This window comes from Emydura macquarii, unplaced genomic scaffold, assembly GCF_026122565.2.
Source record: "Emydura macquarii macquarii isolate MOO-44397 ecotype Brisbane River unplaced genomic scaffold, CSIRO-AGI_Emac_v2 contig_1230, whole genome shotgun sequence".
NCBI classification, from domain to species: Eukaryota; Metazoa; Chordata; order Testudines; family Chelidae; genus Emydura; species Emydura macquarii.
In genome coordinates, this window is record NW_027131367.1 from 7,045,924 (window position 1) to 7,061,713 (window position 15,790).

The 15,790-nt window shown below is 43.1% G+C and overlaps 1 protein-coding gene across 1 annotated transcript in view; it reads left to right on the forward strand.

The window, feature by feature from the left end:
- PITPNC1 (phosphatidylinositol transfer protein cytoplasmic 1) overlaps positions 1-15,790 on the forward strand; it is a 147,339-nt gene that overhangs the window by 76,948 nt on the left and 54,601 nt on the right. Inside the window, exon 5 of the mRNA XM_067547332.1 lies at positions 14,650-14,721. Coding sequence (XP_067403433.1) covers positions 14,650-14,721 — 72 coding nt within the window. The remainder of the gene's footprint in view (positions 1-14,649; positions 14,722-15,790) is intronic.

Genomic DNA, 15,790 nt, shown 5'->3' on the forward strand with positions numbered 1-15,790 from the left:
ATAATGGCTGTATGGTGTGTGTTGTTTGCACCCTGACTCCGTCTCTAGCATTAGTAACAGTTTCAGGCATTTTGGATGCACAGGTATACAGCAAGTATTGTGACTCTAGAGAGTGGGTATCCTCTGCATGAAATTTGTTTGTTGGTAGAAGGCCACAGCTACAGAACCCCCGAAGCATAGAAATGAGAAGGGGGAAACAGCAACTTGTGCAGGGGATTTCTTCCTGTACCCAGGGTGAAATCCTGGCTCCACTGAAATCAATGGCAAAACTCTCACTGACTTCAGTTCAGCCAGAATTTCACCCTGTGCCTCAAAGGAGTGAGCTCCAGGCTGGTTCTGAACATACCAAAGTGGGCTGAGGAAAGGGACTGACTGTATTTATTGCAAAAAAAAACCTTTTTTTTTTTTTTTTTGATGCTGTAACTATCTTTATTTGAAAAATAGATTTTAAATCCAGGTCAGGCAACAATAGACAGTGGTTAAGAAACCTTTCTTACCCACCTGAGCTTATTTTTTGTTTCTTTTCCCTTGAGTGATCACTTAAGATCACTGTTCATAAATTATTAGGACAACATTTCCAAAGGACTCTGTCTCTCTTGTTGTAAAAGTGGTTCCAGAAAGCATCAGTGTTGGCAGGAAACTAGATGAGCTTTTCATTCATTTTAAGCTTAATTAAAGTTAATGCAATTTCAAACATGTATCTGGTTGAAGTGGTGGATCCTGCAACTCTAAAATGAACCGTCATAAAGATCTACATAGCTGGACCAAATTCTTGTATCCTTTATGTTGGTGTAAATACAGTGAAACTGTAGAAGTCAAAGGAATTACTCCAGATTGACATTGGTATATGAGAGACCAGAATTAGGGCCTGACTGACCAAATACCACCTCCACATTCCTGTACACTGCCTTCACTTATTTTCACTCACTTTGGAAGACATCATCTCCCATTAGTATCTTGAATCATTATCTTAAACTTGTGAAAATGAATAAGAACAGCCTATATTTAGACAGTGCTTTTTTTATGCTGAAAGACCCCAAAGCACCTTATAAACTAACGGGCCTGGTTCTGCTCTTGTGTATATCAAGAGTTGCTTCAATGAAGTCACCCCAGTGTAAATCCCAGCGTCAGTGAGATCAGAATCAGGCCCTCCCTGTATGGGAATCACTTCATGACAAGAAAGCACACCCCCAGAGTGTGCAGCCATTCTGCATTGAAAACAAGAAGCAGGATTTTAGGCAACAAAGTGCAGAGTAAATTTTCTAGATGAACCTGCAGGAGTTTTTAGTTAGGTGGAAGGTACTTACCCCAGATTGGTCCAGCTCTTCACACCACTCTATTTCTCCTTCTTTCTCTGTATACAGCTCTCTAGAGGGCACACGATGTAGTTAACCGCACAAACATCAAGGGACTATGATGAAATGGCAACAAGAGCAAAGCCTGAGTGGTTTGTGGTGTAATCCAGGTCCTGGTCGATGGGCACAGCCTTGTGCAGTTTTTCTTCATCACGTCTAATATTGTTCTTACAGATCGGTTACATTGCAGCACAGATTTACAAACCTCTGGCTAAATCATCCCTTTTGGGGGCTCTTCCCATACAAAGGCAAGAAACTCCCTCATAAAAGCACTAAAAAATGTACTGTAGGAAACAGTCCTTTGTTTGGGGGACAAGTAACCCAATAGGCCTTTCCCATGTTTTACTTCTGTAATAAAGGCTAGGTTAGGGCATAGGCTTGTGTCAGGGCTTCAGTCTCTGAGCTTCTGTAATGGGATAGAAGGATGTTGAGGCAATATTATGTACAGCTCTACTACACTCCCCTTCTTCCTGCGTCTTAGCTCAGTGGCGTACCATGGGGTGCCCAGGGATCAATACTTGCATTTGCGCCTCTCCCCCCCACCCCTGTTGGTGGCGGCAGCAGCAGCGCCCTACAGGGGGGATCTGCGGGCCCATTTCCAGCTCTCCCCCCACTGTGGGGGTGGTGAGTGCGGTGGGGAGCGGGAGTGACGGGGCAGATGCCCCTGGCGGTGGCGGCAGGGGAAGCATGATGGGTTCTGCCCCGGAGCCCTGCCATTAGTTGGCTGCCTGGCCCCTACGCGACCAGAGTCCCTGCGGCTCCCTACTTGCGCCCAGTGTGGGGGCAGAGGGGCCAAGAGGATGCTTGCTTCCTCCATAGCAGGAGCCCTCATAGCAGGATGCTTGCTTCCTCCATAGCAGGAGCCGCCGGCAGGCCTGAGCTGGGATTGGCACCGCCGTCGGGGATGTCAAAGCCCAGCCTGCAACAGCAGGGGGCTGCTCCAAGGAGGAGGGCACAGCCAGCGCCTGGGGGCATGGCCCCTTCCCCCTCCCCCCTTGGCACGCCACTGCCTTAGCTTAACTCTTTATGGAAGCACAGGCCAGATTGCTGTCTTTTCAAGATTTTTCTGAAAGCATGACACAGAGCTAAACCTCAGGGTTATTGCAAGCAAAACCCGGGTAAATAGGTGTTAATAGTTCCCAGTAAGCTCAGTAAATAACCATTTAATACACACAGAAAACATTATAAATAGTATAAAGCATTGTAAATAGTATTTGGAATACTTATGAATTTCGTAAACACAAGCTATTAGGCAGTAAATATGTTGGTGTTCTTCATACAGATTTCCCCCTTTGCTGCTGTTACATATATTTTTAACACAACATTCTCACTTCTCTGCCTTGGTACATACTGTACGTATAAACACATTCTCCAATTTCTCAGTCTCACCGATATGTGTTGACCCTTCAGAGCTTGTAAACAAAGACAATTCTCCAATCACTTCAGAGCCCAGTCAACAAACAATTACTCTGGCCACCGTTTCAGCCTTTGGGTCGATAGTTGACTGGACCTCAGCTACTTGTGAAACAGAAATCTGTAGCCTGTATCCACAGATGTTGGGATCAGCACATAAAATATCCAGGGAATCGACATTTTATTTCTGCAAGGCACTAGCTTTTCCTCATGAGCCCAGCTAAATCAGGTACGAATGTACAAATCCTTCCCTCACTGAGTTCTGCCCAGTTCTCTCTTTCACTGAGATGGAATCCCTGTTTAAAGCAATTAACTAATAGCTAAATATAAGTTCTGTAGCCTCTAGTGGTGACAGTTGCGTCCCCCTCCCAGCTCTCCCTCTAGATCAGGACACAGGCAGCTGTGGACCAAACATTATCGTAATGGAGAGCTTCTCTAATAAGTAAAGCTGGAGTAGCATTTACCTGTATCCAAAATGATACAGATATTGGAACGCAGCTCTCACAGCAGACACATCTTAGTCAGCAGCCATTGAATCTACAGGACTGTCTACAACTCCTGTAGTTGTTACCTTCTTCCCCTGCTCAGAGGATGAATGGCTGTGACCTGCCAAGTGGCTTGCCTACAATGAAAACTTCCTAAACAGCAACTGAGCATATCTAGTAACTGCCACGCCCTACTTTTGGGTGTTCTGATCCCTTCTAGCTGAGTTGCTCTGCCCTCTCTTCTGCACATCTGCAGAGACACAAAGTATTCAGATCTTCTTCCCATTGCTAAGTTTCTAGCCCTCATGGCTGTGAAGAAAAGCTTGAAAATGTGAACTGGATGCATAGAATTGCCATCTGATCATTCCTTCGGGGAACAGGGTGTTTTCTCTCTGAGGGACAGGAACTGGTTCAAATTCTGAAGGAACCTCCAGAGGTTAGGGAGGTCTGAATGGAGGCCCTGTGCTGTTCCCACAGACCCCCTGGTTCCTATAATGATATAGTCAGCTCAGAGGAGCAATGAGTCCATAAAGTAAGACATGTTCAGATGGACACCTTGGGTTTGATTCAGGTTTGCTCCAGTAAGCCTAGCTGCACACTAAGGGCTGTCATGTGGCTTCTAGTTGTAGTAGAAAGTAAGAGCCTGAGACATGAGGCCTAGTATAACAGGCCCGGTATGAGGCCTGAGGCCTAGCATAACAGGCCAAATATGAGGCCTAAGCTAAAGTAACAGTCAAGTCTGTTATAAAGCAAAGTTAGCAGAAGTCATGCTGTGAATGCTGGCAGGCTCACAGTAACTGGTAAGAACAGAGCTGGTATAACAAACATACGTTCCAAAGAAGTGCTAGGCACAAGCACATTCCAGAAAGGTACCAGGTCATCCTAATGCCCCAGAGATAACGAGGGCTCACTAACCTCTCCAAATGACACTATAATGGATAAAAATATCTTGTTAATATGATAAATAGAAATGTTTTGACCAAACCATCCAGTACAAGCTAATGGGTGGTATCTTACCATGTCAAAGGGTGGTACCTTGCCATGTCAGGAGTTGGCAAGTACACACATAAGAGGGGCAATATGCAACTTGTTTGTCTCGATGTATAAAAGAGGGTCTTAAAGAAAGCATCTTTCGCTGGCCGAGGGGGAAACGGAAAGTCCCGTCGTTTATTGAGTTGGTTCATTGTAACAAGCATACATGTGTTAGTGGTCCTGTAAAGTCTATGGGATACTAGTACTGTGCTTGTCCACAATAAACCTGGCTGGGTGCCTCCACTGCTAAACAGATCTGTGGTCATGTCAAATCATTCGATCGCAGAGTGGTGTCTCAGTTACCTGCACAGAGCTCGTGCAGCATACACACAGGAAACACACACACGCAGCCAACTGACAACATGAGTCACAGCCCTGCTTTGGAAGTAGTGCAGCTTTGAGCCTCCTGGAGTTCTTAGGCCTCAAGGGAGCATGCCTGTTGCTATACGTGTCCAGGGCACGTAGCACACACTTCCCTTGGTGGCTGGCTAGCTCCACTGGCTGATGGAAGAGAGGGAGATTGAATCTATGGCCTTCGTTCCACTCTGCCCTTCATCCCTCCAGTGCCCTTAGTGGTGCTGGCAGGAAACACTCCTTGAGCTCCCCTTTTCTCTTTCACCCCGCCATTCTTATTTATTTCTGTCTGGGAGATGAGTCGTTCAGGATATCAACATCTTAATAGAGTAGAGATGAAGATGGAAGGAGTTCATGGCTGCCATCAGCTGGTTCTTTGACCTATAGGTGTAAAGTTTTAATGCTGAGAGTAATTGACTATTAAAACAATGTACCAAGGGTTGTGGTGGATTTTCATTCACTGATCATTTTTAAATCAAGACTGGATATTTTTCTAAAAGATCTGCTCTAGGAATTATTTGGGGAAGTTCTATGGCCTGTGCTATACAGAAGATCAAACTAGGTAACCACAATCTGGCCTTAGAATCTGTGAATCTAGAGATGGGGACTTTGTTTGTCCTCCATTTCCCCCTTCTGGTTTTCTGATTTTCACCAAAATCAAGAGTTCTGTCCGTTGATGCTTAGAACATTCCCTGAAATTTTGGAATTGATCAGATGTGGGGTCAAAAGATATTGCATTACAAAGAAATATCAAGTTGAGTGTAAGTCATTGCTTCGTTCAGCCAACCTCACTTCATTCAGCCAAACGACTTGTTCATAAGGCCCAGTCCTAGGATGTACTCTTCAATGGGAGCCAAAGTTACTTTGCTTCTTTCAAGAACTGGCCCTAACTTTGTTGCCAAGAGCATGTATATGTGACCATATAAGAAAGCCCAAAGCCTGAAAAGTGAGAGGTGGCCAGAGTGAACAGTGACATGAAATGACTGCTTCCCTTTAGCTTTTGTGCTAAAATTTAAGGGAATATGCCTCAGCCACTCTAGCAAAGAGCAGGATTAATTCTGACAATCCAAAAAATAGTTTTCAAGACTTCAGGTGTAATGTTCATGGGGAGTATAGAGAAGCACAGTGCACCGATGAAGCCGCCAGCAGCTCATCAGATTTTCTTCAGAAGATCCCCTAATGGGCAATGAAACTAGCTAAAATACTGTTCCCCTTTATTGGTAGAGCAGCTTCCCGAATAGGTTACAACGGGTGAAGGAACCCTTTTCTCTGGCCTTCTGCCCAACATTTTAATCTCTTCATCCACCTCAGATATTCAGTAATCGCTGTGCAAGGATTATTTTTACAGCCCTTATCCACAGATTGACTGTAAAATGCCATATGTGTTTGACTATGTCCCTTTAAGACTTTGGCACTCGTTTTGGCTTGCTTACATTTTATCCTGTTCCTGTAAGTGTTTCTTATTGCTATGGCAACACTAATCAATCATCATGCTAAAAATAGCCCTTTCATTTTCAAGAGGGTGTCTGTAGTGAATTGAAAATCCAACTGTGGTATGTATTTTCCATATACTGCTTTCTCTTCCCCCTTCTTTAATCTGGAAATACTCATGCTTAAATCTGGTAATTACTCTTACAGATACATTTGTTTCACTGCTTGTTCTGTTCTGCTGTGCAATCTCCTCACCACCTCAGAAAGCAAAATCCTAATGTATTTCAACTTTTTGTGCATTGCATTCCCCCCACACATCTGGTTTTAGGTGTCACCGGGTGGCAGAATGCTTGGGATATTCAAAGGGAATTTATAATGCAATTTCAACAGATTTGGTAGCTACAATATAGAAGTCAGCTCTCAAGACAGTTGTATAAAAAGGAACCTTATGATTAAGGGTCATAAAAGACGAGGGGAACCCTACAAATTTAGACATATTCTGCAAATTTATGATTTAATGAAAAAAATAAGTAAAAACACAATGGCCTGGAATTGTTACTTGTTTTTAGTCTGAGAGGCACCTTGCAAACCCTAGAGATGTTGAAATGGAAAATTGGAAAGCTTGCCCCATACGTTCCAGTGCGTGCCCTGTGTATCAATCAGCTGCCTGGTTTGTGCTGGAATACATCCCCCAGGGAGGGACGGCAGGAAGGAGTGGTAATGCACTAAAATAATCACTTCCTAGCTTTCACTTTTGTGTCTGATTTTAATTCTTGCCTAATTCTTGTTCTTTAAAGGAAAAAAAAAAATCTTTGTGCGTGATGAATAAGAAAGCCTTTTGAATTCTGCATAAACAATTCTCTGGTTCAGCCAGAGCTCTGTGCCAATTACTCAGAGAGCATCTGATGAATCACAAAATACATTCTGTGACTTGTACAAAAATCTGGACTTTGCCTAAGTGTTGCTGAAACCCGTTGCTCCTAAAACAACAGCTGCCAATACATTAAATGATTTTTAAGAGTTATATTTGCAATCCAGTAACTGTAGGTGGATTTTAATATGGGGGGGGGGGGGGGGGATTTTTAAGTTCCCATTGCCATTTTTAGTTTTAGCAAGATTTGTTGTTACAAACCAGCAACTATATTGCACATGCATTTAGATTGGAACCTGGTGGCTGGGCAGGACATATGGTTTCCTAGTTTCTTCCCCATTATACCATCATTTGAGGCAAATGGCACTCAAATTCTCAGTCTTTAATCTCTCCTTAATGTTTCTTTGGGGAAACAAGATGTTAGAGGAGGGCCCAGCCAGGTGACAAAGACATAGTTCTTTTAGCTCTCATACCACACACACAGTTGCTGAAGCTAATGTTTCATGAAAATGCTGGAGTTCTACAGGGATTTTCTTTTCTTTTAAGACTTGGTATTTCGCTAACGGATTATTTATCAAGGGGATGTCCTAGCTCACTGGGGCTTATTGAGAACTCAGGCTGTGAGTTACTAGGGGTCATCGAGTGGCCTCCTTTCAGGTGCCCCCATGAGGCCTCAAGGCAGCCCTGCATGTGGCCCATTGCTGCTTCCTCAATAAACTCAAAAGAGAGGCTTTTACAAGGCCTCCTGTGGGTCTGGTGTATTAGGGCACTGCCCCAAACTCCCCTGGTATCCGAGGGCTTCCCTGCATTAGCTGGCTACTCCTAGCCCTTCCTAGCTGGGGCGACTCCCTGGGTCTCAGGGCCTTCCCTGCAGGAGCCTTTCTCACTCACTGCAGTCTCTCCAGCCTCCTGAGCCTTTTCCCTGCAGCTTCCTGCTGCTCTTTATGGAATCACTCAATTCAATTTAGGTGTGCTTCCTGAGTAATCAGGTTTTGCTAGCACCACGCCCTCCAGCCCTCAAAGGATGTCTACACAGCATTTTGGAGTGATCAAGAGCAAGCCTCACAGCTCGGGTCTGCAGACCTGGGCTAGTGGGACTCCTGCTAGCACTCTAAAAATAGCTGGATAGACAGCACTTTGAAGCTGAGGCTGGGGCTGGGGCTCTGAAGCCTAGGGAGAGGAATGGGCTTCAGAGCCCAAGCTCCAAACTGAGCCACAACTTCAAAGCACCATCTACACAGCCATTTTCAGAGTGCTAGCATGAGCTCTCCACCAGCCCAAGTCTGCAGACCCAGGCTAGGAAACTCACTCACACTTGGTCCAAAATGCTCCATGGGAATGCCCTAAGAGGCAAGCCACCCTCCTACCTTCTAAAACAGCTTTAGTGAAATATACCAGGGTTTCCATGCCAGCCCATTGCTCCTCAGGAAGGCAATCAAACAGGATATCTAGTGGCAAAATACGGCACAGTGGAGAGCAACTGATGTAATCAGGGTTCAATCTAGGAGGAGAAAATAAGTGGTGCTGTTTTCAGTATTGATGCAGTATTTTCTAGATTGTGCAAATCATTATAATGTTGTCATTCTCCTGTCTTGTGTGCTTTGATCCTTAATGAAATAGTTTAAAATGCTGAAATTTAGGGTGGCATTTCCAAATGTGTTCAGTGTTGGCCTAACTCTGCTCGCACTGAAATCAAGAACAGCACCATGGACTTGAATGGGTGCAGAGTTAGACCAACACTGTGCGTTTTGAAAATACCACCCCTAAAGCACAATCTAGAGTTACAGCATCATTGAAATGAGCAGGAGGTCACACCTTTCATAGCTAATGTTTCAGGCTGTCTGCAGACTCAGGCAGACATCTCTGCATTAGTTATATATGAATAATATTTTTGGAAAAATTCCTGTGTAATCCTGGGGATTGGACTTTAAGGAAAGTCTAGATTCTGGAGCACAGGAAACATTAAAGTAGAAACACCTCATTAAAGTAGTGGCTTGCCAAACTACTGCAAGCTGGCCCAGTTCAGCCTTGAGTATAGCATGTAAAATGGCTGTGTTCTGTGTTTAAAAGCAACCTAGTCTGCCTCATTGCTGACAAACAGTTGCTTAGCTGTGAATAGCTGATATTTATAGGTAGAGAGGAAAAGTGAAAACTGGTATGGACTTTTTTTTTTTGAACTGCAATGATGTTGTGGAGATTATCATCTAAAGAGACTTGTCATAACAAGAATCAGTCTGTTTACACAGTAATGAGCATTCCCTAGGCCCCTATCACAAGGGACTTTTAAAATTCTTCAGGTGAATTTTACCCTTGGACAGAAAGCCAAAGCATCCCTTAAGCAGGACTTAAATTTAAATTTGCCATTTTATTAAGAAACTTGCTATAGTGTAGCTTGATTTGTCCAATTCTCTGGTATAGGATCATGTCTATACATTTAAAAAGCATCTGTTATCTGAATTTATTCAAGACTCATCATTGTACCGAACCTGCAACTTTGCTTTAGCCCACTACGGCAGAGAGAATGATGTTGATTCCTATCCTCTGATAATCCTGAAGTCGCAGGGATTTGAGAGGTATGTCTACACTGCAGTCATGGGGTGTGATTGCAGGTCCAGTAGATACACCCAAGTGAGCTTTAACCGAGCTAACTTGGGTCCCAGAGCAGCAAAGCTGGGCCAGCATGGGCTTCAGCACGAGCTGTATAAGCCTGCCCAGAACTCTGATGAGGTTCAACAAGGACAAGTGCAGAGTCCTGCACTTAGGACGGAAGAATCCCATGCACTGCTACAGACTGGGGACCGACGAGCTAGGCAGCAGTTCTGCAGAAAAGGACCTGGGGGTTACAGTGGATAAGAAGCTGGATATGAATCAGCAGTGTGCCCGGCTTGCCAAGAAGGCTAATAGCATATTGGGCTGCATTAGTAGGAGCATTGCCAGCAGATTGCAATGCCTCTATTCGGCATTGGTGAGGCCGAATTTGGAGTACTGTGTCCAGTTTTGGGCCCCCCACTACAAAAAGGATGTGGACAAGTTGGAGAGAGTCCAGCGGAGGGCAACAAAAATGATTAGGGGGCTGGAGCACAGGACTTATGAGGAGAGGCTGAGGGAACTAGGCTTGTTTAGTCTGCAGAAGAGAAGAATAAGAGGGGATTTAATAGCAGCCTTTAACTACCTGAAAGGGGGCTCCAGGGAGGATGGAGCTAGGCTGTTCTCAATGGTAGTAGATGACAGAACAAGGAGCAATGGTTTCAAGTTGCAGTGGGGGAGGTCTAGGTTGGACATTAGGAAAAAGTTTTTCCCTAGGTGGGTGGTGAAGCACTGGCATGGGTTACCTAGGGAGGTGGTGGAATCTCCATCTTTAGAGGTTTTTAAGCTGCGGCTTGACAAAGCCCTGGCTGGGATGATTTAGCTGAGGTTAGTCCTGCTTTGAGCAGGGGGTTGGACTAGCTGACCTCCTGAGGTCCCTTCCAACTCTATGATTCTATGAATTACTCAGGGGGTAGCCCATGCTGAAACCTGTGCTGTCACAGCTTCACTGCTCTAGTACCTGAGTAGCTCGACTGATGTCTACATGACCTGCAATCATAGGATGATGGCAGTATACATGTACCCGAAGGCAACAGCTTCAATAAATGAAGAAAAATGTGTTTATATTGTGGAAAATATGTTCCATTCAACTCCTCCAGGGGTCTCTCAGTCAGAGCATAGCACACAGATACTTACACTGGTTCAAGGGAAGAGGAACCATAGTGGGTGGGGGAGGCTGTTTGTCTGCGTAGCAACCATAAACATAAACGTGGATGTAACAAAACCACTTCTGCCAACAAGAGAGTTTTCATGCCTAGCAATGGTTATAGTGGTAGTAACCCAACCACGGTAATTGGGTCTATGGTAGCAGCCACCAGTACTCCTGTGGGAGCAGTTGCACGGTCCATGGCCATTAGGGTCAGAGTGGTAAGAGTAATTTCAATAATTGTTGAGGCTTTGGACAAAGCACTGGACTTGAACTGTGTAATTTAAGAAATCAGCTTTGTGCCTTCCCAGGTTGGCCAGAGCTGGATCAGGTCTGCTCAGACATTACATACTTTGGTGACTCTCCGCCAACTGGCTGCTCATATATTTCATCTACAGCTTCTGCTTCTGCTGTTTGCTAGATTTGATTTTTACCTGGTTTTGGTTTTTTTAAAGCTGTGTAACAGAGAGAATTCAATCTGTTCCCTCAAATCTGAAGATCTGGTATCTAAACACATTAATAAATGATAACACGGAGCAAAAGCCTGAAGACATGCACGCAGAACACTGCTCAATTGTGTTTTCCTACCAAATGCTCCAAACATTTAGCAGCTCATGAACCAACCACTTTTTAAAAAACTTTTTGTGAAATTTTTGGTGAACCCAGTCATTCAAAAATAAACACTGAACTGTCCAATAAAGGCATGCGTGACCAGACTCCACTCACACAAAACCACTACTTGCAACTTGTCAAAAGCCATCTCTAAAATGCATCAAGTTGCAACTGCCCTCATCTCTTACACGGTGCTTCCCTGCAGAAGTCTCAGCATGCAAAGTTCCAGCTTGACTCTAGTTGGAGCATTGCATGCTCAGACCTGTAGTCTCTGCAGGGTACACACCATCCTATTAAAAATCACAGCTGCCATGGGCAGCAGTAGAACTTCACATGCTATGTTTTGGCCACTTTATTTTCTAGCTGTTCCAAAAATTCTGCACTGTGAGATGTGTGTGATGAGTCTATTTTTTTTTTTAATTTCTGCAGTATATAACCCACCTTCTGTAACAGTTTGCTTTAGCCACCATCCTGTTGCCCACGCACACAAAACAGCTAGTGTAAAAGAAAGCAAGCATACCCTCTGTGGTGGTGTTCTTTACTGTTTATAATCTGAATCTTCCGGCACCATCAAATGTTGCTTAGGGCACAAAGAGGACTCTGCTGTCCTCTCCTATCCTGGGCCACTCTGCATATTCTCTCTGTTGTTAAGTCCCGTATTTTTCACCCCTTAGTACTGTTTGAGAGAGGGGTTCTTTCAGTCTGTCAGTCCCTTTTTTGTGTTCCTCTAGCTACCCAATAGCACACCTGCCACAGCAGATGCTCTGGCTTCATTCTTAACACGTCCCAGATATTTCCATCTTCTTTTTTGGATAACTTTGGAGATAAGCTATTGAACTCTCTGATGAATCTTGGCATTTGTGATATGTTCATTCCACTTAATACCTCCTATTTTCCTGAGGCACTTGCTTTCAAAGGCATTTTAGACATCTGTCTGTACCTTTGGTGGATTTCCAGCTTTCACATCCATATATGAAGGTGGAAAGAAGACTGTTTGTAATGGATTGAAAAAAAAAATCTCTTTCATGCTCAGACCAGCTAGCAACTAATCAGCAAAGCATCCTGAGGGTCTTGTGCTGTCCATCTGCTCTTTTTGTCTTCCTGCTTTTATGTGTAATAGCCTTCCCAGCAGGCACTAGCAATCACACATAAACGTCTCCCAGTAATTCTCTCCCACAGTCTTAGCCCAGCAATCTGATGCCTTCCCTAACGTGACAGCATGCACTGTGCCATGCTATGCTGTGCTGTGGCAGGGTGTGTGTAGTCCAGCAGAAGTGGGCAGCCCAGTCATAACACGTTGAGTAGATCTGTAATGCAGAAGATGGGAAAAACAACCCTTTTGTTTGACCCTCTTTCGGGATTTATGATCGAAACTCTGCAGCTGCCTTGAGGACGTAGAGAAACAGAAGAGGGATGTTTTTTGACAGCAGCCGAGATCAGATTGGAAGTCCTGGGGCAGGAATAAAACGTACTGTACGTTGGGATTAGCTGAGACTCTGCTGGTCAAAACAGAGTTGGAAGACTATCTGGGTTTCTGATCTGTTAGTCTGTGTTGCATTAGCTCCAGCTCTATTTGATTGCTTATGAATAATGAATACACTCACCTAGCCTTCTGAGATGTGTGCATACCAAATAACACATGGCCCCAAAGATATGGGTAATTAGAACCTACAGGACCATCTCTAAAGCTATTCCATCCTCCATTGCACACGCTGCTGATTTCTTCTGTGCACCACATTTATTACTGTTCTACTGTTAACATCATAAATAAGATGCATAGTGCATGGCCTAGATATTTCCATAGCTGGTAAGTATTGTGTTAAATGTTTGAGGAAAACTGTTCTCTAAATTCACTGCAGGGCCCTGTTCTGGCACGGATATCCCACTCTTTTTGCACAAAGGTTTGACTGGTCCATGCTTATTGCTCAGCTGCTGTTAATGAATACTAGGTGTCCTGTGGCCAAAATTAGAGACTCAATCAATGGCTTCTTTTAATGTAGTCCAAGGAATAGAAAACAGTAATTCTCTAGTCTCAGGAAGAACCTGCTTCTCTTTTCAGCTTTGCTTCACAGCAGCTGGCTCTCCAAACCATCTCCCTTCCTGTTAGAGGAACCAGAATCAACTCTGATCAAGTCCAAATTTGGACCCGTAGCAATGTGAGCACCGAAGCATCAACATTTTTCGTTATGTAACCTCCATGCACAATGTTTGAAATAGTCTCAAACAGTTCAAAGACTCTTTGCCAACGGGCATCAATTAAATGTCTTGCAAGAAACAGGCACATCAGTGTCGCTGACAGTTAACGAAAGAAAAGACGTGAAGCCTTTATATTAAAGAAGCTGAACTAATACCATTCAAGGATTGCTGGCCATTGACTCTAGCTACTTAAATATAGTGAAAAAAATTGACTTGCGAGCAAGTGTGTGAAATGCTAAAGAGAAAATGCTTGAAATAGTCTCTAAAGTGGAATTGTGTTACCTAGCGTTGCAAATTGTGCTCTTAGGAAACCAACTGAATGAAACAATCCACAGAGAAAGAAACCTCGTCTTGTGTAAAGTAACACTAGTGGGTTTGCACTATTAGAATGTAATTGACATAAAGAGTATGTGCTAAATGCTGCCCTCAAGTCAATAGAGTTGCATGGGTCTAATTGAGAATTTGGCTGTATGAGTACTGGGGTATCAGATTCCCTTCCTGGTAGATAGGAAAAACATTTGTATGATTATAATTTTTCTTATATTATGTGGGCAGGTTGATGTGATGGTGTGTTTGGTTGGATGCCAAACTTAAAAAAAATTCCAGGGAAGATCAAAATGAGAATACTTTAAAATCTGCATCATACTGGAATTAGAGAATACCTCCATGTTCAAGCATCCTCCGCTTTTTGATCAGGAACTGCAGCCAGTGGAATTTTGATGGGCTTAGTGCATAGGGCCGATAGGCGTTGCTCTGGCGATGTCAGTCACCCAAGGAAAAGTGCTATAGGACAACAGTTCAAAAACTCTGAAAAACATAGAGGTACTTAAGACAGTGCATAGTGGAGGAACATTCAGAATATAATCACTGTTATGTATCAAATATATACAGACTGCTATAACTAGTTGTCCCAGAATACTAATAGTAGTTTAGTTATAACTTTGTTTTAGTGCTCAAGTTGAGATAGAATCAATGTATCTTTTCAGAATCATTTTCTTAAAAATCTTTGAACCTGTGGATTTTTTGTGATTTTTATTCTATTTCTTGCAATAATCAAAAAAAAAAAAAAAAAGGAAAACTGCTAAAAAACAGGATTTATTGAACATGTGATGTGGTGAAGCAATTGACATTTTTAATTGATCTGGACACATTTTGCTTTCTTTGCAGTGCTCATTTTTGCCTAAATTCTCCATTCATATAGAAACAAAATACGAGGACAATAAAGGAAGCAATGACAATGTAAGTATGATCTCTTTTGAAAAATAATTTTTTTTAACCTATGTAAAGACATTGTTAATGAAATATGAATCATGAAATCATGAAATATTCCTGGGCTTGCATGGCTTACAAACTGAAAAAAAAAATGCTCAGTGATCCTTAATCTTTGCCCCTGGATAGCATGGAGGGATGGAGTTAAATGATCTCCTGAGGTCTGGTGCAAACCTACATTTCTATGATTCTGTGAAGGCTGTGCAACTTGCAAAACAATTTATGTTGTAAAGCACTGTGGGATAAAGAGTTTATGCCTCTTATCTTACCTCTAGGCTTCTCTTTTAAACCCAACATAATTCATGTAAGTGAATTTAGTGCTTATGAAGGATTGTCGAGAATGAGGGAGATACCGGTATTATTTTTATGAATATTATATGTATGTCAATGGGTTCCAGAGGGGTAGCCATGTTAGTCTGTTTTTAGCAAAACAGAGAGAGTTCTGTGGCACCTTAAAGATGAACACATTTATTTGGGCATAAGCTTTCATGGGCAGAAACCCACTTTGTCGGATGCATATGTATGTCAGTTTACTTACTTGATATTATTTATGACTACATGGAGCTGAATTAAAAGGGGTTGGTAAGAAGAACAAACAGGAAACAAAACAAAGGTCATAGATAAGACAGCTCTAGGTAAACCACTTCAAGGGACCAATGGCAGAGCCATTAATTGGGAAAATGCTCTTCCCAGGCACCAGTCAAAAGTTACACAGCTGTTTTCTCAAGAGCAGAGCCTAGAAATCAAAAGGGCCTTAAACAGTTAAAAACTCTTTCTAGAGAGGGAGACACTGACAGAGAGACCCTGCCAGAGGCAAAGAATGAAGGAGGTCATTTTGTCTATCCCAACCCTGAAGTGGAAGTTTCTGGTTTAAGTGAACCTTCCTAGACTTGAAAGGAAAAGGTAAAGTTTAGAAAAGACCAGATGCATATAGATTTTTGTTGTTTTAACCCGGTTCTCTGATTGCTGTTAATCTTTGGATGAATAACAAACACATTTATTTGGAAAAAGCTGTGTTGAGTCACTTTAATCAGCTGCA